The following is a 25,386-nucleotide window of genomic DNA, read 5'->3' on the forward strand; positions in this document are numbered from 1 at the left end:
GCGAAACTGAGAAGTGAACTTTGATGCCTTGCATACCTTTTTCTCTCAGAGACCGTTCTTCTTCCAATAGGCATTCTACTCAGTGTGTTACATGTGCGGGTGGCTTCACTTTATGTATCAGAAGTTATCTTGGATGATGATATATGATAATTTTTAAGAAATCAATTGCTCTTGAGAGCTTGAATCTGGAAAATGCTATTGATTTCAGGGCTTAAACATTTGGGAATGTGATAAGACTGTTCTGTAGAATAAATAGGCATTTTTTCTGATTAATGTCCGAAGTTTTCTATCCTGTTCAGACGTGCAGTAGCAAGCAGTACACCAATCATTTTGTAGTCCTAACTGGAGCAAAAACTGCCATGGATACTCTGTAAACATGTATTGTTGAACTTAGTTTTGTAGTGCAATTTATTTTATGTGCTCTTCATTCATGTTCTGACTTTTATAGTTCCTCAGACCTTTTTAATATCTGTGTTGGTTCTTTGTTCTTTGTGGTGTTGGCAGCCGTAGACCTCAAAGGATTTTATGAAGGACTGGTAACTGCTGTTGTGCCATTTTACTGAGGAGCAAACTCAAGGGCTGGAAGTGACCCACTGGAGGTCTGCGGGGGAGTCAAGCCTTCCTCAAAACTTCTGGCTGTAATTACCGAATTAAAAATATTTGTAACTGTTTTAAGGACATACAAGTACATTGTAAGAGATGTAGTAATCTCACTGGAATTATGCTGTGTGCCTGGACATCAAAGAAGCCAGAGTGCTTGCAGATTGTTCACATTTGTGTGTGACTAGGTGTGCATGCATTTAATCTATAGAAAGGGGGCATTGGTCTAAGGAAAATTTCCATGAGACCCTAACTGTCCATATACTAGAGCTTATCTATGTATTACATATATATTAAATATGCTTAATAATGTTTGCAGCTTGAACTGGCACAGTATAAGCCTTCTTGAAATGGGAATCCGTGGCTGAAAACAATATGATGTTTAACCCCTCCAATATGTTATAGTAGGACTCACCTCTGTGCTGCTAGGATATAATGTGGGATGTACATCCATCTTTAGCCTCATTTAGCATTTTCATTTCTAGCAGCTTCATAATGAAAATGTTTCTATTTCAAATTTTTAATGAAATTCTCTGCTAGGAAAGATCTGCTTTTAGGTAATAATGTGGATTATTCTGCTGTGCAGGAATAGCTAACTCAGCAATTAGTTCTACTTGACTACTCGACATATTCTAGTGTTATTACTACACAAGTATATGTTGGCTAATCGTACTCAGGACATCTCTTTAATGTTATCCATAAAATATTTTAATGTGATAAAGCTGGTTGAACTACAAAGAAAAATGTAAGCTATGTGAACACCTCATTAATTAAATTAAAATAATTACAAACACATTGATCAATCTCTGAGAAGCCTTGAAAATTTACATTTACATTTATATCTTGTTTCTTTCCGCTCATGATTTTACTTCCAAATAGAGTGTGGTGTTGCTTGCTGTCTTATTTGATGATGTGGTGCCGAACTCTTTTGGGGGGTTTTCTTTTAATTTTTTTTTATTTATCAGCAGTATTTCTAGCAACAAAGGGCTTATCATGGTGATAAGTTATTTTTACAAAATGCCTGAATGTGTTGAGAGGATGGCTTGATATGAGGTTGCTGAGGTGTATGCTAGTGCCCATCTTTCCCTTTGTAAACTCTGGGGAAAAAAAGAAAAAAAACCACAGACCAAAATTTCACTCTTATTGTGAGTTTCTGCTTTATTTATTATTATACAGTTGGGGTGAATAGAAGTATAAACGCACTGATTCATACTAGTAGAAAAACTGATTGCAGAGTGTATTAAAAGTATAATACTATGTTATAGAAACTATGTTCTAGAAAATAAGTAATAGTAGTTATTTTCAAGTTACAGGCATGTTATTCTGGAACAGAATTTTATGGAAAGGGTGACTTTGGTCTCTAAATGCATCACCTTCATCACGGTTGAAGTGGTCACATTACAAACATGTTGTTGTTTTATTTAAATATGATTCATTAGGTATCCAAATCAGGATGAGGTTCAGTCCTATGTTACATGTTTCACAAGTAATAGTTCCATGGAGATCTACACATGATGAACTTGGACCTTCGTGAGATTTGCTTTTGTGAATAAAGACATAAAGAAAAATATTTCTTCCAGATGTAGAAGAAAAGAGTCAATAGGAACATGCACTTTGGATTTGTTTTGAAATACTTATGCTTTCATGTTTGTTTTGATATAGTCAGTGAACCTATGTAGACTGAAGTTCTTCTGAAAATGGTAGAAATATTTATGGAAAAGTTAAAGCCTTTGAAACACTTTTGTTCTTCATTGTACATCTTTGTTTTCCCAACTTCACATTCTCTCCGGAGAGAAAAAGGTCTCAGGAGAGACCTTTGGATAATGGTGTCTCATCTAGGGTTAGAAAAACTTATTTTGCTTAAAAATTTACATGGAAGAAAAGAGGAATAATTTTGAGAATTTTTCTGCCCATACATTGGAAGTTCTTGACTTGAGAAGGATAGATGCCTCTAGAACATATTCTTTTTGTGAAAATATTAAATATATATATTTAAGAGCTGGAGAAGAAAAAGGAGCTATATGTATTCTGCTGAAAACTTATGCAATCAGACACAACGTATGAAAGAATAATAAAATATTTTTTAGCAGCTGTAGTATCAAAATTGGATGTTTCCTTCAGATATATCGTTATCATAGAGACAGGTTGTATTTTGATCTTAAGTTTTGTCCAATGTGATATTCATTCATATTATATATAGTAGTCTTTTTGTCTATGAGCTTATTGTGTTTAAACCTTATTTTGCTGATACGTTACCTGCATGGAATTTACCTGTCCTATTTTTTCATACAGCTTAACTAACTGTCCATTGCTGTTTGTATAACAATTTTATATAGTCTGATAGGCAATAGCAGCTAACATCTCACAGCATGAACACACTCAAAAAGATGCACTCTCATTAATGATGAGCTTAATATGAGCAGCAAATAGAGCTTTGTGTGTCAGTTCCAAGAAGAAATACTATCTGAATTCATTTGTATAATATACAGATAATAAGAGATTAGTGCATCTGTTCCAAAGAGCCTGACCTTCAAACCATTAGCTCTGCAAGTTGATTCAAGCACTACGGTGTAATCCTGTTATGAAAGGCAAGTTTGTTTTACTTTTTTATTTTATGTTCTTCATCCATGAGCTAATATACATATTGAAATCTATGGAAAGATATAGTGTGACTTGGCTTGATTTATTCTGTGCTAAGATAGAGACAAAATTTACTCTAAAAGGAAAGTTTCTGCTTAACCAGTACCAATACAAAACCTCTGTATAACCAACGGTAAGCCAGTGACCATGAAAATAAAGTTTGTTTATTTTATTTTCACATTGTGGCATGTACTCTGGGGGTCATCTTTCTGTATGCTATCTGCAAGCAAATTCAGTCTTGAAATCTGGGGTTCAAACTGACTATTTTAGACTTTCTTATTTGTTTTTATGATGTGGATTTTAATGTTTCCCTTCATACAGAGTTGTTTAATTTTCTGCTACCCTTTTTCCTTTTATTTGGTGCTGATGTTCATATGCAATTTTTGTTTTTCACTTTATTATTTTAAGACAGTTTTCATCCCGTCATTTGGAACAAACTTGTCAGTGCTCTTTAAATCAGAACAGTAATACTATCTAAACTGTAGTCTGATTTTGCATAATATATGTAGACAGAAATTGTTGTTAAATAATTTGAAGGTGTTGACTTCATATTGTAGTGTAATGCCAGTTCTTAATAGCGTATGTGGAGCAATATTTGCAGGTATGGTGTTATTTCAGGAAATGTGCATTTGATCATTGAGCTTGCTAAAATGCCTTCACAATTGCATTTAAAGAAAAAAAAAAAAAAAAGTATTGCAAGTAGTTCTTTGGTTTATTTGGTGTAAAGGTTTGGAAGAGTTTTCATTTCAGAAACAACTAGAGGTTTCGGGAGGCTGTTCCCTTCTTTTTTCTATAAAAGTAGGCAGTATTAGCACTATTCCATTTACGTTTCCCTGCTCACCCTGCCTTGTTTTTGCAAGAGCTTTACAATTCAGTAAATACTTGCAGTCTGCTTGTATTTATTGACTTTATTTCAGATAGTCGCAAATGTTCATTTGTAGTATCTGACTAATTCTTTTTCATGATTGTATTTTTCTTAGCTTTGTAACATGCTTGTAACAGCTGAATTACACGAGCCAACTATCTTTGTAGTGAAAATCTAGCAAAATTTAGCAGAAAACACTATGACCTTTCTGCTTGTATTAGTACACTGTTTGACTTCCATTAGTACCTATTCATTGACTGTTGTCTCTTCTCCCTTCCTTTGATAATGGAAACTGCTTCCTCACTTTGTTTGCAACCCAATAAGGAAAGCTGAGCAGACTGAGAAATGGGTAGCTACATGGGGTTGTGAAAATAACTTGAATTCATTTTTAATGACAAAAGGTGTTATAAAAAATCCTGCAACCTCACATTTCTCCCTCCTTTGCACAGCAATAAAAGCAATACTGACATTTTGGCAACTTTATTGTGTTGCTGTCTGTACAGCAACAGTACAGTTGAACCTTTCCATTTTGTCAATAGTTTTCTTCTGTACATGTTTGATAGAAGACACAGAACAGCAATACTGGATGCAAACCTTACTGTTTCTTAGCAGGGTTATTCCAGAGCGTTCATTTGGGAACTTTGGCTGAACGATCTGTCTCTAAACTGAGTCTCTGTGTACAGTTGTCCACTTCCAATAATATAAACACAAGGGGAACAATTATGTCTTGCAGTTATGCAGTGTTTATCTGGCACAGATCCACTGCCCAACTCTGTAGGTGTTTTTACATACTGGGTGTAGTAAGTAATATAAAATAGTTTTGTGGCTGTTACCTGGGTCAACCTCAAATATGAAGAGTAGGTCTTTACATCACCACAGCATAGCTTGCTTGGGACTTTCCACTGGCACATTTCAAACAGCACTCAAAGGCAATACAAAATAAATTGAAAAACAGTCTAAATATTAACATAGGTGCCTTGGCTGAAGGAGAGCATTGCTCTGCTTTTTGGTAGCTGAAACTTGAGAATAATCACTGACAATGATAGAAGTGATTTGCAAACAATGCTGATCTGGAACAGCAGGTCAAACAGCTAATAAGAAATGGAAGAAATTATTTTTCCTGGGAATAGGAGGAAAGGCTGTGACCAGAATGGGGCTTTCTGGGAACATACAACATGAAAGCCTTCACTCCATTTTTATTTAAACCTCAGTTTCTCTCAGGCTTTCTGGCATCAAGCAAAAGCCTACGTGAGAGAAAACATCCTGTATACTTGACGCAAGTTGAGCACTTTGTATAAGTCTGATGGACATTAACACTACAAATGATACCCTGGGCTTGGGGTCCCTGCCATGCACATGCAGAAGGTGTGTCTCAGAAAGGCGACACGCACATATTGGCCTTAGCAGCAATAGCATTGCATTCCTGCAGTACCACTGTATGGATATTGCATTGTTCTGACCTCTAGAAAGTGATTTTTTGCAGAACAAGAACATACAAATTGCTTTAACTGTTGCACTGTGTAAGAAATCTGTACCTATGCAATGAAAATAACTGGAAGTTTCTGCTGGGGTGTGGCAAGAGATGTACTGCATCCCTCCAGAGTATTTTGCGGCTGTTAGGAATCTATGCAGTACCTGCAATCATGAGTAATGATAAATGTTCATTAGTTGAAAGCTACTATATAATTTGTGTGACTTTTCTCATTAATCATTTTACAACACTTTGAATCATCAGAAATTTACTGTAAAAAGTGCTTCAAATTGCATTAAGGGAGATTTAGATTAGATTTCAGAAACAATTTCTTCAGGGAAGTGGTCAAGCGTTGGAACAGGTTGCCCGGGGAAGTGGGTTAGTCCCAGCCCTGGATTTGCTTAAGAGATGTGTGAATGCAGCACTTAAGGACATGGTGTAGAGGTAGACTTGTAGAGTGAGGTGGGTGGTTGGACTTGATGATATTACACATCTTTTCCAACCTAAATGATTCTGGGATTCCCTAACAACTTCACATCAACATCCTCAAGAAAGAAATTTGCGACATCCATGTTTGTTTGTTTGTTTTTCATTTTTTACCTATTATAATTTTTCTTGAAATAGCCTTTCTTTATTTTGTTGTGTTTTTTGTCTGTTTTGTTTGTTTTGTTTTTTTGTTTGTTTGTTTGTTTTTTGAGTCATTTCCTTTTCCTCTTTCCCTTATCTTTGATCATCCTAATATTGTGATTCATGATGTTCAGTAGGTTGGATATCTTCCCCTTTCTTTCTAAGAGGCAGTGGGCACATCAGTCTCTGTAATACTTGAATACCAAGTTTTCGAAAGTGTTTAAATGAATTGATTCTTAACTGCTTGCAAGAGAAAAACACATTATGTTTTTGGAATTGAGTGTCAGATCAACTGAACAGTTTGACGTGGAAATAACTGTATGGTAATGTCTGTTTCCTCAAAATGAAGTGTCAAGATGAAAGGAATAATTCAGTAACAAAATTCTATTCTTACAATACATGTAGGCACTTGGGAGGTAGTGAAACTTTAACTCTGGTGTGCCCCTCTCAGACAGTAACATCACTAAGGCTTTTCTGCAATGTAACTGCACATTAGTACTGACGGTGCTTTCTTACCATCAGTCTTTTGGTTGGTTTTGTACTGAAATTCATGTAGAATGAGTCAAAACCTCCATGACAAAGAAGTGTATCTCTGGGTTTATCTGACTCCTCATCCAGTTCTGTACAACAACAAGGAAAAAAGAATGCATCAAACAAGTTTGCCAAGAATATTTTGTACTCCTCTCTACTTGCACATCACTAGAAAATACACAGCTGAGTGAATTTTTGAACCTTTGGGCAATACATTATGAAACGCTTGCTGGCAGGTAGTTCTGTACTTTTTTTTTTTTTTTTTGCTGCAAGGCCCTGTAATGTAATCACAGTTGTAAAAGGAACTTGTGAGTGAAGCAACTTGATCATTCCTCGCAGTGCTGCGGTGCCAAGGGGCTGGAAGAGAGGGAGAGGCAACTCCAGAGATTGTTCTACCCAGGAACAGCACGAGATATTTAAACAAAGGTGAAGCTGCTCTAGATACTGGGTGCTTGCTAAGGATTATATTGCAGCCAATGCTTAATTTTGCTTAAACCAGAGGTAAGCCTGTATTTTCTGTGTGTTACTGTGATGAACTTTCATTTAGCAGTGTGTGTTAAGCTGTGGTTATAGCTTTGCAATGAAAAAAGCCCGTGTCAGTTTGCTATTCCATTGATCTGGTAGGCTGGAACTGTTCCCTAAAGGCAGGTTAGTAACATTTTTGAAAGGAATTGTAATACTGACCTAGAAAGTGTTGAAATAAAATTTGAAGGACTTGAAAGTTGCAGTCCAAACAAATTAAGCTGCAGGAAGGATGCAGAATATGGACGTTGTTTATCAGGATGGTAATTGTCATGAGTAAAAGGAGAAGACTGTAATGTGTCCTGGTTAGCATTTGGTGCTGTTAAATTAGAGCTGGGTTATTCAGAAACTAATCAGTTGCACAAAAAAAAACATGTAATATCTTTTTTCTTAGAAGGTGCTTTGGTACTACTGGTTTGACAAATGTTTCCACTTAAAGATCATCTGGTAACTATTAAAAGAAGTGGGCTTTGGATTTTCATTACTTTTTTCACATATTTCTTAAGAAACTGCTTGAAATTAGATAGCATTAGTAAGCTTTCTTATTAGTGGTGTCTTATAAATCGGCTATTGCCGATATTCTCTTGTAAGATACTTTTAACCATTATATTGTCATTTTGTGATTCAAATGATGAATGCCAAAGTGTTTGTAATTATGATGACCTGTATTTTAAGAAGTCTCCCATTCACTAAAATTGAAATGACAGCACATAACTGAAAACTACTTCCGGACATTATACAGTTATTTGAATATGTTTAAATCCTTAAAGAAACACAATTTTGTTTTAGTTTATCTGAAGCATCTCTTCTGCTTTCCTTTGAGCTACAGTTTCATTCTCCCTTTCTGTATTAACTGGAAGCTGCGTCCCAAGACCCTTTCAGTGGACAGATGATTTCTCTCTGCCATATGCCAATTCTCCCCTAGGAGCTGGCTGGTCTTAAACAAGGGAGCAATGTAACACTGTGTTTTGCTGTAAAAATGTTAATGTTGAAGTGCAGACAGCTCTCCAAGCTTCGTTCTTCATTCCGTGTCTTTCTTTTCCAGTCTGACTATCCAAGGGTATATAAGAAACAAGTACTTAATATTTTATAAACTGTTTATATAGTAAATAATTTGCTGAAAATGTGACTTGTTTATGTTACTAATTTAATTTCACTGAAACAAGTTTTAAGAGGTGAAGAGCTGGGCATATGTGTACCTATTATTGGATCCATTTACATGTTCTGATTTTATATAGCACTTTGCATATACGTGAACAAGGTAATTAAGATGATTTTACTTCTGTATGTTTATAAAGTGTTTAGTGCAATCCCAGCAGTGAAAGCTCATTACTGTATATCATCACTGATTGCCTCATCTTGGCTGTCAGACAGCAGTTCATTTCACCTCATTTGTATATGGACAAAACTATTATTTTGGAAATCTTTGGACAAAAAATACCAGTAATCTAAAAAGTGATTACTGATCTTCTGAAGATACCCCTGCAGTTCCTTAAGATATATGTGCCCTGGTTAGACTCGGTAGTTTGCTTTTTTTCCCAACATGGGAAAATCATATTTCTAAGAATAATCATACATAGCCACATGCTTGGTTTTACATTATTTTTTTTAGTACATATGCCTAACACCATCTCAAGGAGGCAAGATTTTCAAAAGCAATTGCATAAACTTTTAAGGTCATTGTCAAGTAATAAGTCATGATCTGATTTTTCGAGTTCTTGTTTACTTTTATTTTGAACATGGATCTTAAGCAGTTCCTTACATTCATTCTGAAAATTCTGCTTTATTTTTGTAGTTGTCAGAAGGAGTTATTAAGTGAAGTTACTTTCCTTTGAAATCTAAGTGCAAACTTTTAAGAGTCTGAGTTTGCAAGTTGCCTCTTCAATGAGTAACACAGGAAAAAACTGCTGAAATGCCATATATTTTTCAAGTAACCTAGTGTTAAAAGACAAAACATCAATGTATTTATTAACAGCATTTCAGTCAAATCTTTTGTTACCTTTTGGTGCATTTTATTCTTTTGTCTCTAAAAACATAAGGGAAAAAAATCTTTATATGAAGGTCTTGAGTTGTCTTTTTCGTATTACCTGAAAATAGTTAATATTTGAGATGTCTTCTCATAAACAGCTTTATATACCTAGGAAAATATGGTGAAACACACAAAATGGGAAAGACAGTGGAGTGTTTTAGGATAGAAGTCTAGGGAAAGTTTGTATTTGTGTGGTTTTTTTAGCTGTTTGTCCTCTGTGCATTGCCACTCTGCACTTTCAATCTTTAAGAGCAATCTATTGTTATGTTCATATGAGAGACGTACGCACGTAAAAGAACAAATGGATTTAAAATGATTTCTTCTTCTATTTCTGTAACTGCTTTAGGACAGTATCCAAGGGGCACTTTTTCAATTCATATGTAAACAGAATTTGTTGCTGTTAAGATATGTTACATGCAGAGTGAGTGGGATGCAGCACAACTTTGAACTCTGCATGTCTTCCAGAGTCAAATTTGGGGCTGCAAAGTAACACATTAGAAAGGATCAGAAGGAAATGTGCCCCTTGGCTTTCATTTTCATTTTCATAGTTCCTTCAGTTGAAGATGACCCATGATATTTCAGTTGGCGTAGTGTTCCTGATGTGACATGGTCATTCAGGCAACTTGCAGGCCAACAATGTGGCCGCAACCCTTCCAGGCTGCAGTTGGAGCTGGCTTGGAACTGTAGTCCTTTTAGGCTTTCTTCTTCATGTGCATGAGCACACTTGAAAACATGAATTGCCCTTGAATCATGCAATGATACTGAGTATCAGTGCCTAGCTTAATATCACTTCCATTAGTGGATTAAACAGTGGTGCATGCTTTACTTTCTTTAGTGTTCTTTTGAGTGGGTCATCAGTTTTACATACCAGATACCCATGTGTGTATTTGCTTCAGTCTTTCTTTGGTACTATCTAACTAGTTGCCTTCAGGTGAGATTCTGGGCAGTTCTCAAGGCATCTCTTTCAGCATGGGCAGTACAAATAACCATGTTGTTTGTTGTTTTTTTTTTTGTCCTACAGAGATCTCTTAAAGCATCCTATTGACTACATCACCAAACTTGTGTCCCTGCATATTCCCAAATGTCCTATGACATGAAATATACACTTTTACATTGCACTGTAAAAGCTTAACTCCAGCAGACTGTGACACATCCCCTTACATCATCTCAGATGTTTTATACTGAAACAAGGGCAAAATGTGGCAGTTTTGTTTAAGGGCACATAAAGAGCCAGGCCGGTGGTGACACAGTGAACAATTGTGTCTCAACAAGGATACAAATGATTCAGGGCTGTTTGACTTTGCATTGTTTTCTCTGAATTGGATGCCTGTAGAAATGTAAATCTAGGCTTGAGGTATCTCTAGTAGTCCATCCTGTTTCTGTAAGTACTATCGCTAACTCTTTCTTGCTAATATAATTCTATTGTCAGTAGCATTTTCCCCCCTGGATGCTATGTTTGGATGTGTCTAAAAAGTACATAAATTAGAATACATCAATTGCATTAACACTGTTCTTTTTTAGAATAAAAAATCACTATGGGCTCTATTTAAAAAACGTAGACTGAACCATCCAGTGCCACATGCTCGTTGGTGTGTGTTAGTAGAGCTGCTACAACAGGGCTAATAATGAACGGCAAAAATTGTGCAAACCAAGTATATCTTACAGCTGCAGATGACTGTTTTATGATCCTTCTGCATTTGTAATCAAACCTGCAAAATGTTTATCACTATTGCTCCATAATTGTTTTTCTCTAGCTTGTACCTGTTAAACTGTGTGTTTGGGTGAATGGAATTTATGCACATTAATCTGCATTTCTGCTTGAAGAAAGCCTGCCTTACACAATAGACAGAGTGGATAGAATTATACAGAACATTTTGGAATTCATTTTTCCCCTAAATGGTATTCAGTATAGAGACAGTTTATCTTCAGTCTGCACAATGGGTATAATGCAATTTATACAGTGCAGGCAAATAACTGCCACATGTTATAAAATTTAACTGTGCATATCAAACTAATACAAATCAGTATCAGGACCAAGTGCTCTCCAGTAAATATTCAGACAAGAGCAGAAAATCTTCTCAGTGTATCACAGCATAGATATTGAACGTAAATTTTTAATGAACTTTTACTGCTCATATAAGGGCAGGGTTCCAAATCTATATGCAGAACTGCTAGCCTGAAAACAGTACAAGATGAAAATGAAAGTTGAGAAAAATACACATTATAAGGAGCCAGAGAAACACTGGTAGTTGATCAGATCCCACATCTTATTGTGCAGTCAATGCAGGACTGGAAACTGCACCCCAGAGTGACTCCACATTACCTGACCCCCTTCAGAAATAGTAGCAGGTCCCAGTTCAACTCTGCTTAACCACCTCATGCCATGCAGAGCAAGGCTTTCTTGAGAAGGTTACCAGAGTATACTGCTGAGATAAATTGGTCTCATTTCTTTTTGTGCTGCAGGTAGCATAAAAAACAAAAAAACAATGTGCATAACTGACCTGTGTAAAACTTTAAAAACCCACAAAATGTGTGTTCCAGTTCTTAGTCCTGGGCAAAAGCAATTCTCTTTATGCCATAAAATTCATTTCTTTTCTGTCTTGGGTTACTTTTATGTTATTCTATTGTACTTCAGACTATTGAGATTGTAAAATAGAATCTGAACAATGACTCTAATTTTCCCAAGTCACATTGCAGATATTGGTAACAGTTACAAAAGGAGGCAAATATTTTTATTATTATTTTTTTTCTCATCTTCAACCTAAAAAATATATATATATATTGTTGATGGGGAAAAAAGAAGTGAAAGCCTGAATGGAAAAACAGAGAGCAGCAACTTTAAAAGCATTCAGAAGCAGACAATCTGATATATACAGCACAGTGAGATGAGACTGTGGGTTTGTGCAAGGATTTCTCCTACAGCCTGTGGTGATTTAACATCTGTGGTGCTAAGAAGCATGTTCAAGCAGCAACATGAATTATATCCATGGTAATATTAAATCTCTCTTACATGACAAACCACTTGCAATTTTCAGCCTCTGCTGTGATCTAAGTTAAAATGGTGCTTATATATATACTTTTTTTTAATATTTATATTTATATTTATTATACTGTTTTTTATTATACTTACCAAGCAAACTGTCTCTCATTGATCGGTTTCCGCATCCACCATGTTGTCCAGGTGGCCTGAAACTGCAGCTCTCTTCTTGCCTTGAGCCAAGGTCGTGATGGTCTTCCTGAGCCATAAATATTTGCAGACACTTCCATTCAGATGCATGCTTTTCAGGCTCTACTGTTTTTTATCCTTCCGGTCATGCTGTCTGATCTGGCTGGTTGGAGTAAACATTGCAGGGTTTAAGCCACATAATCTGACCTGCTCTGTGGGAACAGATGGAAACAGAGGCACTTTCAGAGAAGACAGAAGTAGAAGACAACATGAGTGGCAAATACATATCTACTGAAACTATGAGAATCCTCCTTTGTCATAAGAATCTGCTTGTGGGTTTTATATCTTAGACTGCCTTTTGATTAATTCTTGATGCTCATTGTATATTTCAGCACTGACATTCTAGATTATAGGTGTGTGCATTATCTGTTTTTTTAAGGTAAAGCATAGGCTAAAAATGTTGTATTCTGCTTTCCTATATTTCAAGTCATGTTTTATGAAGTATCCTGTACAGCCACCTACATTGTCTGGAAGTGGATCTTCCTCTACCTCATCTAGCCTAGTGTTTTTCATGTTTCAAAGCACCGAATAATGCATTTCCAACTGACCAAGTGCTGGGAATTTGGATAAGTTGCAGTAAAAGCACACAGAAAAACCACAGAACTGTTGTCCGCAGGAAGGAGTAAAAGGTCTGTGGCTGCCTGTAAGTAGCTGATTTCTTCCACTGAGAGGTATTTATTTCCCTGCTTCTGGATGGCCATAAATAAGCAACCACTCAAACAGAAAGTTTACAAGAAAAACCACAGCCTTTTTTGATGCGTCAGTGTCTCTTCTTCACTCAGTATACAAATTCTTTCTTTTTTGTTTTGGCCATGTTATCCATCTTCTCTGATAGCTCCCAAGAGATGATAACCCTTGGAGAGGAAGAGCTGCTCTATGCTGTGAGATTTCTCCCTGCTCTGCACCAGCTCTGAAGACCCAAAGTCCAAAGGCCAGCCGTCTGCCAGAATGTTGAAGCTATGATGGGACTACAAGATTCCTGGCTTCTGTCTGAAGTATGACTGAGATCTGTCATAGCCATACATCAGCAATGCCTGCGTGAAATAGGAAAGTGAAAAAGTTTTCAGTCTCTCTAGCAGGTGAAGATGGAAGAAGCTTTTGTTGTGTTTTTTTTTCCAGGTGTTCCCATGAGCAGAATGAGGAAAGAAAATAGAAACTTCACAGGCAGTGATTGAACAAATGACTTAAATGAAGAGGAAAATGCAGGAGGGTTTCTGCATTTGTTCACGTGTCACCATGTCATATCTACTGCTTATTTCAGTTAAAGATTTTTCAGAACAGTTGCCATCCTTCAGGAGCATAATATTTGGAGTAGAATTCATTGTAAATCAGCTGTTGCATCCGGAGCTCAGAACTGTACCTGGAAGTGACTGGAAGCTCTTCCTGCACCAAGGTGACCTGGAAGCTTACAAGTGGAACCCAGAGGATTTAAAATTTAGATTTAAAGAAAGTGTGATGGAAACTTTTCCAAACAGATCCAGCTGTTAAATGGTTTCATGAAATGCACTTTATAGCATTCATTTGCAAACTCAGGTTCTATGGACTTCATTGTCTTCCAGAGGGATTCCTAAAAGATTATTCTGCTTAGATATTGTATAAAACTCACTAATTACTTTGTGGTGAAAAATAAGACATTTTGTTGTGTGAAAATACATTATTATATTTTTATACCAAGTATTTTAGTGCTTAACATTTTTTTCTGCTGAATGCATGAAGAGTTTTGTTTCTTCTTTTTTCCTGAGACAGTCATAAATTTGTGTTCCCTTAACCTAATGTGATGAGGTACACCTTACCAAGTGTATGGTTAGCATACACTATCACAGTCATCCTGTCTGCTTTCTAGTTGTATAAAGATTATTAATAGCACATGAATAGAGGGTATCAGCCCTTTTAAAGTGGAACCGTGACCAGTTTTCAGCTGAAGAAGAGATGTCAGATTACTTTTGTTGGGGAAAACTGCAAGGAAAGGCTTTGTGCTAGTCTGTCATTCTAACAAACACTTTATTTTTCTCTCTGCTTTCAGAGGCTGGCAATAAGAAGCTAAAGAGCACGATACAAAGAAGCACAGAGACAGGAATGGCTGCAGAGATGAGAAGTCGTATGGTTCGACAGCCAAGTCGAGAATCCACTGATGGCAGCATAAATAGTTACAGCTCTGAGGGCAAGTAAGTGGCATTAAAAGTATAGTAAGAAAAGCTTCTGGTCTTTTAAAGAAAGCTTGGGATGTGAACAGAGGCCCCATCTTGGGCTATGCGTGCGGATTCTTCCTCTTGAGAAATTATTAGCAAAACTAAACTATTTGATAATGGTAATATATTGAAGATTGAAACTGAAAGAGGACTTCTTCGAGTTTAACATTTTCCTGTCTATCCTGTCAGACATTTTGTTCATTAAAAGAGGACTGACTGAATTCAGACTGCATTATTCAAAACAAAACTTGTCTTTGAGTTGTGTTTGGATTAACTTGGAATTAAACTTCAGATGTTGTGTGTAAATCCCTGTGATATGAAACTGTGTTCAGTAGTACTGTATACAAAGACAGTTTAGTTTGGACTTGGTCCAAGTCTTTTATTGAGAATGTAAGACCAGATTCCAACTGTGCCATCAGCTAAAACCATGCACACAACTGTGGGTAAATGGGGCAGCTGTTTTCATTCACTGCTGAATGACTGAGTCCCTAGGAAAGGATAACAAAGGCCAGTTTGACATAAAAGTGTGCATAAATACTGTAGCCTCCCTATAGATACCAATGGGTACCTTGTGTGCAGAGACTCAGTAATCACCAGAGAATTCTTACAAGTTTTCCCCTGCAAAAGTAAAAACTGGAGGTATGGAATTCTGTTTCACAGACCAGATAAAAAATGGACAGTTGGCTTCATCTTTTTAAATGCTTACACTTTTGCACAACTGATGACAGTTTTTAAGAGGGATGAAGAGCCAGTCAGCCATGATGGTGGCAAGGATTAGTGTAAAGGTACAGTTACTCTATCATCAGATGACAGGGAACTACCTTTGCCCTTCAGCATTCCATCCTCCTATCCTTCATTTCTCTGCAATGAACTGCCAGTCTGCAAGGCTCCACTCACTGTAGCAATGAAGAATCTCTCCTATAAGGTACTGGAGACTGGCCTGTTTTTCTGGTTAGCAGTACAGAAGAGATGGAAGCCCAGCACTGATAGAATTACAAGATCTGGTTGATTCCTGATCATCAGGATGCCTAAGGTTTGTTCCCTGATTCAGTTTGCAATTGGCTTTAACCTGGTCCCTGGTCTCTAACATCACTATTCTAGTCTCTGGCAGGAGAAAAGTAACAGTAAGGCCAGTGAAGTGAGAATAACAGTGATGTTTAACAGAGGCTCTAAAGGAAGCCTTCCTTGTGTGTGTGTGCATTATGATACTGCCATTAATTGCAGAGTTATGTAGTTAATTTATAGGTAGTATCATGCCTTATCCTGCATTTTGCAATACCAATCAGATAAATAGCACAGCTGAAATCACAGATTCCTACAGTAGATACCCCAGGTATCTTCTGCTTGAGCCATAATTAGAGTTTTATGAGTCGCAGTTCATTATTATTAAAGAGAATAGAGTACTTCATACCCTTTGTTGTTATTTGTGTACTTAGAAGTGTCTGAAAAATGAGAACACTGAAGATTTTCAGTGCTAATAATTCTTCAGCAAAAGGTAACAGGCATTTTGGGGGAAAATGTCAAAAAAAACCCAAACAAACAAGAAACTATTCCTAGCAGCTGCAAGAGTGGTGAGTAGTGCCACTGGGGGAAGAAGCAGACTGGGTGGCTTGACAGGCATAGCACGAGGCTTGAACCCGAATCTTGGAGTTAGGTTACTGCCATTACTGGGAGGATCATGGCTAAAATGGAGGCTTTTAACATTCTTTTTCTCCTCCACCTAAAGAAACCTTAAATAAGATTTCTTTAAACTTCTGTGAAAAGTTTACCTTTTGGTAAATCAGAGTTTTCTAATGAAGAGCACTGTGCTGATATTTTCTGGCCAGTTTTAGTTACAAGCAGTCTATCTTTATGAAAACATTGTGAGAGCAGTTAGTTTTGAGAAGAGGAATGGATTTTTTGTACCCCACTAACTGGGTTTTGTCAATGATTTTTACTGTGAATTGAATAGATCACAGAAATGTGATCTCTGGAAAACAAAGCTTTTCACGCTAGATGCTTTAATTAGGAAACTTTTTTACTGTTTTATTGAGTCTAACAGCAAATTTCCTTGGAGAGAGAATCAGTTGATGAATGGTGGATCGTGTACTGGCTAAAATGCTATCCAGATTTAGTTCAGACTCCATTCTTCTGTTCCTGCTCTGATGGGGAAGCTGAAGCTAAATTTCCCCACTATTGGTTATTCCTCTGAATTTTTTCACTTCTTTGTTTTATTATTGTTTGGAGTATGTATATGTGTTCAAAAGAAAGTGAGGATTCTGGATTACGAAAAGTCAGCTTGTAAATGTACATATATTCTGTGTGAATGCAGTTCAGTCCTGAAAAAGGGTGGACATCAGGTTTAGGTCTCATCCCCACTAGTACTGTCTGCCAGCTTATGGCTTCAGCTGCAACAATCAGTACATTTAATGTTTGCATTGTTTTCCCTGTTTATCTTAATTGATGCAGATGACATTTGGATATGTGCATCAGTATAAAATTGTATTAAAAATTAAGTCAGGCATTCAGAAATGTAAAGTAACAGGTCTCTGCATTTCATGACACTGCAGAACATTTTGTAGTTGCACACTGTGAGCTGTTTGCCTTGTGTAAGAAGTATTTTGCAGGGAAATACTGTAGGACAATGGAAATTAGTCCTGTTCATACATTTAATCCAATTTTACTTTCTTTCAGCTTAATATTTCCTGGGGTACGGCTGGGCGCTGACAGTCAGTTCAGTGATTTCCTTGATGGGCTTGGACCTGCACAATTAGTAGGCCGACAAACACTAGCAACCCCTGCCATGGGTAAGAATAATATGTTATATGTTAGATGAATAATAAAACAGTACCTATCAAACTCACTGCTAAACTACAGTATCAAAAAGACTTTTACAAAGTATCTTCCTTCACTGTAAACATGAAAATCCTGTACTTGATCACTGGTATTTCTACTGATATTTCCAGCATGCTTGCATCCAGAATGAGTTGAGAAACAATATTGCTGCATATGTGAAGTGCCTGTTAATCTCATTTGCAGTTTGAAGATAGAGTTTGCACTTTCCTTCCCACTGGAAAGTTATTGTGAGTTGTCCAATCACTGTGAAATCTCAGCTGTTCAGTATTTGTATTTGATCACTGTAGATCACACTGGATATGATGGATGGTTTCTTGCCAAACTCTGCACTTGTCCCAGCTTGGTTCATCCTGAAGTAACCCCAGAATTTGAGATTTCTACCCACATTCAGTTACTGATAACACTGGTGTTTCTAATGTCAAAATTCTTTGCTGCCTGAAACTATCTGCAATTTTCTCAGCCTGTCTGGATAACCCTATATTAGTGTTAGATATATCTTGGCTATGAATAGGGTATGAGTGCTATGCAGCAGCACAGTACTGTACAAGTGTCTTTGGAGAGGTTTGATATCTTTTTGTTTGCACCTGGGCAATTCTTAGGCATGTTTAGCATTCTAAGCCAGGAGTCCTTTATATGCTCCATTAACCATGCTGGAAGTGGTAAGAGCCTAGTGCTTCCGTACAGCACTCTCAGAAGTATCAGTGAGAATATTTTCTAAATCAAAGTGGCTCTGCTGGTATGAATGCAGGAGTCTAAATTTCTTTCATCTTTACCTTAATCTCCTATTTTTCTGCACATTCATTGAGTGACATGTTTATTTTCATGTCTTTGAACTGTTTTGTTTACTAAAGACTCAGGTTTCAGCCCTCCCAAAAGTATTTTGCTGCGCTTTTTACAACCTTCACACACCCTGATACTCGGATTGTTGCTCCCCCTTCTGGCTGCCTGTGCCGTGTTTTTATTTGGTTGTGCAGTACTGAGATGTAGTCTTCATACTGCTTCTTGGAATTTTCCTTTAACCTGTTTTCAGTGCAATGCAAAACATATTTATTCAAGCAAAGTCTGACAGGTAAAACCTTCCCTGCTGCTCTACCATACCTTATGTAGCAAGATATAACCACTGCTTCTGTCTTCAAGCTTGTGAAAATCTCATGCCCGCTTCATTTCAAAATGCTGTAATTCCAAATCTAGAGCCCTCTAATTCTATAATTCAGGTCTTTCTATTTATTATTTTTATTCAGAGTTTACATCTCAAATATATCCCCATCCAGATGTGGATATATGGACAGTTCATTTGTCTGCACTTAAGTCACAAAGCTCCACATGTCGTATTGATTCTCATTGATTCTAAGCGGCCTGCTAGATTTTGACCCAGCTGATTCCATAATAGATGGAATTGTAGACATTCAACACTTTGAACATCAGCCCATAGTTAAAGTAACTTCCCATGCATTTTATTGGTCTTGGACCAAAGAATTTCCTTTTTCTGCAGGAAATGTACTTTTTCAGAACTCAGTCAAGAAAACAGCAGTTTTCTTTATTAGCACAAGCAGGTTTTAGCAAGCTGCATTATGTCATCCACAACAAAAATAGGCATGCAATATTGATAAAAATAGAATAATTGACAGGTTTGTACTTGTTAGAGCTCTTTGCAGTACAATTCTTTTGAGTTTCTAGAGAATAGGGAATCATTCTCTGAAGCTAATGTGTCTGTGTGCCTCAGCTGGTTGGTGCATCTACCTTACACCAAAGATCCCCTTAGGCAATTGAGGTACAGAGGGTCCAAAGAGAACCTCAATCAGCAGTTCCTCTTCCTATTAATCAGACAAGGAGCCATTGCACTCCTAGCTCTTACACCTCAGCTTGGAGACAGAAATGTCCAGCTGAGGGAATATCTGAACATGAATTTGGGTTTTAGGCTGTAGGTCTTTGGGACCACTGCAAAGGAAGTGCTGCTGGGTAAGCAGCCCTGTGTGAAAAGTCTCTAAATGATTCATGATGTGAAATGAAAAAGATAGTGTTTATACTGAAATATTGCTGTAAATGTACTTGCCCCCATGGGGCAGAGAACTGTTTAGTTCTAGGTTAAGGACGGATAAATCTAAGGGATCAGGAGAGGTGACAAGCACACTCATGGAACAGACCAGTAGAACACTAATCTTTCTTTTTCTCCTTCTTATACCTTATCTCCCAGGCTGTTCTGCTTCTCTAAAATGTTCTTTCTTCTCCCTCAGGTGATATCCAGATTGGAATGGTGGATAAAAAGGGCCAATTAGAAGTAGAAGTCATTAGAGCCCGTGGCCTCACACAAAAACCTGGCTCCAAATCAACCCCAGGTAAGGGAAAATAAACTGGGGATTGGAGGATTTTTAAGCACCTTGTTAGATGTAAATACATACTATTTGTGAGGGATGTATGCATGGATAAAAACTTGTTATCAGTCAACTTCCAACCACGTGCATCTGCTAATTGCATGCCACTTTTCAAGAAATTATTTTTAGCAACTCAAAACCCATTCTGGAATGAACATTTGCAGAAATATTCCTGTGTGCTTTAAGCAAGTCATATCTCACGGAAAGGCTTTGTGAATGTACACAAAGTCCTTTGTGTTTGTTCCCCATCAAAACGAGATGAAAAACAGATGACTGAGCTCTGAAGAAACAGCTTAGTATGCAACAGTGCTTAAAGAATCTTGCATGTTAAGATCCAGCAGTGTGCCCAGGTGGCCAAGAGGGACAATGGCATCCTGGCTTGTATCAGGAATGGTGTGGTGAGCAGGACTAAGGAAGTCATCCTGCCCCTGTACTCGGCTCTGGTGAGGCCTCGCCTCAATTACTGTGTTCAGTTTTGGGCACGTCAATACAGGAAAGTCATGGAGGTACTGGAGCAGGTCCAGAGAAGGGCAACGAGGCTCATGAAGGGCTTGGAGAATCAGCCCTATGAGGAGAGGCTAAGGAAGCTGGAGCTGTTTAGTCTGGGGAAAAGGAGGCTGAGGGGAGACCTTATCGCCCTCTTCCAGTACCTGAAAGGTGCTTACAGTGAGAGTGGGGCAGGTCTCTTCTCACTAGTGACAAGTGACAGGATGAGGGGAAATGGCCTCAAGTTGCGCCAGGGCAAGTTCAGGTTGGATGTTAGAAAACACTTCTTTACAGAAAGGGTAGTCAAGTACTGGAATAGGCTCCCCAGGGAGGTGGTTGAATTGCCATCCCTGGATGTGTTTAAGAGCCGTTTGGATGTGGTGCTCAGGGATAAGATTTAGCAGAGGGTTGTTAGAGTTAGGTACTATGGTTAGGCCGCGGTTGGACTTGATGATCTTTAAGGTCTTTTCCAATCTGGGTAATCCTATGATTCTATGATTCTATGCTAGTGCTTGTGTCAGTAATCTGTATGAGTGAAATATCATTTTTTAAGAACATTTTTGATGTCCTAGATTTTATAGAAATCTTCATTAGGAGAGATATATAATCATTACTACAAGCATTGCTTACTGTAACAACAGGAACACTTGTTTTAGGTAACACTTTGGCAAAATGGTACTTTGCAACCTCCTTGGGAGCCTAAGGCAAAAGATCAGTTAGTGTCTGTGTTATCCGAATGACTTAGCTTTAAATATTCCTTTCAGTGAAATATTTAAGTCTTCTGTTGTGATGTATCTCTGACCCTTACATAGTGGCTCCAGCTTAGCTAGCAGAGACAGTTGATTCCTGGCAAAGGAAAGTGTTTTTCGAATGACAGATGAAACAGTAAAACAGACTTGTTATTAGTAACATCTTGGATCGTTAAATTTAAGGGTTATAAAAGTTAAATGGGTTCCTTATGGTCTGTGTCATTTATTTAACAAGGGTAATTGTATTCAGACTATACAACAAAAATAGCATGTCTTGTTCTTTCTACTCATCTTCCTTTTATGGCATCTTTCCTCCAGCTCAGATGTGTGACATAGAAGTTTTTAAGTCCAATCATAAAATTCATGATGTTTTGTTTGCAGCTCCATATGTCAAAGTATATTTATTGGAAAATGGAGCATGTATAGCAAAGAAGAAGACAAGAATTGCACGGAAGACCCTTGATCCTTTGTACCAACAGACACTAGTTTTTGATGAAAGTCCACAGGGTAAAGTCCTTCAGGTCAGTTCCTTCCACGTCCCATTTTATGCTATCTTTTGGTAAAGCATTTGTATGTTTACTTAAGTTTCAGCAATATACGCAAACCCATTTCAACTCACTAAGTATTTAATTTTCTAAATATCAGCAAACATATCCTCGCGGCTTGTGATTTCTGACCTGTGAAATGTCGGTCTGTATTTAACATTTCTCTTTTGTTAACTCTTGCTCCTGTCCAGCCATTAAGTTTTCCCAGAGGAGGGAGCAATCATTCACCCTTAAGAAAAACATTTTCCTTACTACAGACATGGTGAAATACAGCAGGAGTGAGCATGGCTCTTTGAACCGGACTGAACCTGTATCTTGTGTTCTTACAGGTAATAGTTTGGGGAGACTATGGCCGAATGGATCACAAATGCTTCATGGGAGTTGCCCAGATTCTTCTGGAGGAATTGGATCTGTCCAGTGTGGTAATAGGCTGGTATAAATTGTTCCCACCTTCATCACTAGTGGATCCAACCTTGACTCCCTTGACACGCAGGGCTTCCCAGTCGTCTCTGGAAAGTTCAACTGGGCCTCCCTGCATTAGGTCATAGAAGCAGGTGCTGCCTGATAAAACATCACCCAGGATAACGATTGGAACCAGATATTCACGTGATTAAAAATGCTGTTGGAGAGAGACAATCACTTCAGTTTTTGCTTGTAGTAGTTGCCCAAAAATATGTCTGAGTTGTTTGTCCAGAGACGGCTTACACTGATGGAACAAAAGTATACAACATACAGCCAAACTGTTATCAGCTATCACTGATGCTTATAAAGGTCCAAAGCCAAACAAAAAGTTTAAAAAAAAAAAAAAAAAAAAAAGAGAGAGAGAGAGAGAGAGAGGGATCTTTAGGTTCAAATTAAGTCAAATATGAGTCAAACTGGAAGCTCTCACTCTGTTAACAACGTTGTGTTTTTCGCATTTTGACAGAGCCCTCAAGCAGTGTTGTTAACTTCCTGGTGTTTCAGCAGTTTTTCTGTATTTGTTACTTCCACTAGTTTTTTGCCATGTGATTCTGCTAGTTTTGTAGAATCCCTCACAATGCTAACAGAGACCCTTCCTTTCTTTTTCTAAACCAAACAAAAAAAAAAAAAAAAAAAAAAAAAAAAAAAAAAAAAAAAAAAGAAAGAAAAAGAAAAAAAAAGAAAAAAGAAAAAAAAAAAGGGCTGAAGCATATCTCTGTAAGCATCATTAAAGTGTTCAGCAGCCAGTTGTGATTCCAGCACGTTCAAATCGTTTCTTGGTTCTGGTGCTTCAAAGTGTCCTATGTGGGAACCCAGAACAAATGACCAATCAAGGTTATATTCTTAAAAGTAATGAATCATCACAGTGCCACTTTTTCTTTGTAAAAAGCAGATATGTTTGCATTATATATACTAACTTTTATGTTTATGATGTTTTGCATGGAAGAATTTTGAAGAATTCTGCAACTAATGCTGGGGACTGGTATAAAGCAGCTTTATTCTTAATTTTGACATAGAATATGTTACTGGTAATGCAGTTTTCCTCCTAGAAACGGAGAGGGAATACTTACGTTTCTGTGTATAAATGTATATTTGACTTCCCAAAACATTGACCAGGAATGAATTGAGCATATGACACTTTCAGCTGTACCCAGGCTTCTCTGACGTGTGTCGCCTCAGACACACCTTGTCTGCCCTGGATAGAGCATGGTATGAGTTGTTCAGTGTTTCACTGGAAATTCCAGTTGAAATATTCTGCACTTACTAATGTTTTTATCAAATTTTAGTTTACATTTCTTTGAGATTGATGCAAGCACAAGGCTTGATTTTTTAACGCAAGATATCTTACTTTTTGGAGAAAAAAAGTCAAATTTCAATTTGCTTTTTATTCATTTGAGTTCTTCTTGGCCTTGAAATCCCTTGTGATATCCTGTAAATGTGCTAAAAACTGCAGATTCTGCAGGTGCATTGATATGTTTCCCCTCCTTTTACAGGCCATTCGATTTTGTGATCACACAAATAGAGCAGCATGACTTGGAACTGTTCAAAGCTGCATGCACGTTTTGTAAAAAGAGATGAAAAAGGTTATTTAATAATGTATGTTAGTTCCACATAGGCCAGCTTGTATGTTGCATGTACTTGTACAGTTTGCTCGTAATTACTATACTGAAGTAACCAAGAAATCTAAGCCATCCATTTTTCTTATAGACATTTTGCAGGTTTTAGCCAGGCTAGTTCTGTGAGCCTGGTGCTAAATGTCTATAGATGGACTTTATTTTTTACCCTATGGAAAACGTGATGTAGTATGGACCAAATTCCTTCTAATAAATATTTTGGTGTAGATTCCTACTGTGGGGTTGTAACACATGTAGAAACTGTGTACACACTAGGTTTTAATTCATAGACATACTGCCTGCACCAAGTGAACTATTTATTATTACTCAACATGTTGGAATTACTCTGCCCATCTTTCCATAGGGCACAGATTGGTACTGCTCGACCTGCTGAGCAGGAAGAACTCAAGCATTGGTGCACTACTACTAGATCCTGTTCTGTCTTAGTGGCCAAAAACCAACTAGTTATAATTCGATAGTAACTTTCTATTCTGACCACTTGTCTTAACACTCCCCTGTGCTTTTAAATGAACTTCCAACTCATATTATGTAAACATGTTTAATAAAATTTCCTTTTCATGTCCAGTGTAGTAGTTGTGCTCTCTGTATGTTCTGAGGTTCATCTGTGATTCTGCTCGCTGCAGGACTGTGTGAAATGTGTAAGGAACAGTAAAATGATAAGTAATTTCTATGGTTCGTTTGATCGATGTAATAGTGTATGTTGAAATCTGGGGCCAGAATCTGAGGCCTGGTGAAAGTTGTGTTTGGTTGGCTGCCTTCTCACCGTGAAAGGAGCCAAATTGTGCTCTCAGTTACTGAAGCAGGCCAGTTAAAGTCACTTAGCCAAATTACAATCTGGTGAAATCCAATCAGTTTATTGGCAGTGAGCGTTGCTGCACCTGCTCGTACCAGGTCAGCAGGATGGTGTGTGTCAGTTTGGGGTTCAGTGTGCACTGAGCCTCTAAGAGGCAAGAACAACTTCTTATCTTTTGCTCTTTCTAAACCCAGAAATATGCCATTGTACTGTAATGCCACTATGGATCCTGCTTTATAGAAATTTACCTGAGAGCAGAATTTGGCACTAAATTTTATTAGAGAATTAAAGATTATGTATGTTGTTTGATTTTAGTTTTCCATGTCCCACAGATACCTGATCACATCTAAAAAAATACCATAAAGACAATATTGCCTCACTTCGAACACTTTTGTTTATTACTTTATTTAACTGAATACATGGTTAAGCTATTGAAAAAAAAAAAAAAAAGAAAAAAAAAAAAAGAATAATTAAACATGGTAAATCTCTGAACAAAAGACATGTTATATCTCTGCTTCTGTGGGGTGGGGGTGATCTGCTTACGTGTAGAATTTGTCGTACTATTGCAAAAAGTCCCCTTTCATAAATCTCATGTCTCTGTACCCAGTACAAGGATATCTTTCCCATGCTGATTCTTAGTAATAAGTAAAACTGAGCATTTCTTATTCCCTCCAGAGCACAGAAAATCTAAAAGAGCCCAACACACTGAACTACTTCATTTTTGGTGTTTCTGATGAACAGTGCTCACACTTCAGGACAGAAGCAGTAGACTGCATTCTAGGTCAAATAAGTTACATGCTGATCTTCTTTTCC

At 37.4% G+C, this 25,386-nt stretch overlaps 1 protein-coding gene across 50 annotated transcripts in view; it reads left to right on the plus strand.

Moving 5' to 3' along the window:
• Positions 1–24,344, plus strand: part of RIMS1 (regulating synaptic membrane exocytosis 1) — a 294,338-nt gene extending 269,994 nt beyond the window's left edge. For all 50 annotated transcript variants that reach the window (XM_072330750.1, XM_072330773.1, XM_072330751.1 and 47 more), the window contains 5 exons: positions 14,535–14,676; positions 17,374–17,486; positions 19,770–19,871; positions 21,524–21,663; positions 22,017–24,344. In XM_072330750.1, the coding sequence (XP_072186851.1) occupies positions 14,535–14,676; positions 17,374–17,486; positions 19,770–19,871; positions 21,524–21,663; positions 22,017–22,235 (716 nt within the window). In that variant the 3' untranslated portion in view covers positions 22,236–24,344. The remainder of the gene's footprint in view (positions 1–14,534; positions 14,677–17,373; positions 17,487–19,769; positions 19,872–21,523; positions 21,664–22,016) is intronic.
• Positions 24,345–25,386: the final 1,042 nt, after the last annotated feature.

The sequence above is a fragment of the Excalfactoria chinensis genome, chromosome 3 (assembly GCF_039878825.1).
Source record: "Excalfactoria chinensis isolate bCotChi1 chromosome 3, bCotChi1.hap2, whole genome shotgun sequence".
Classification (NCBI taxonomy): domain Eukaryota; kingdom Metazoa; phylum Chordata; class Aves; order Galliformes; family Phasianidae; genus Excalfactoria; species Excalfactoria chinensis.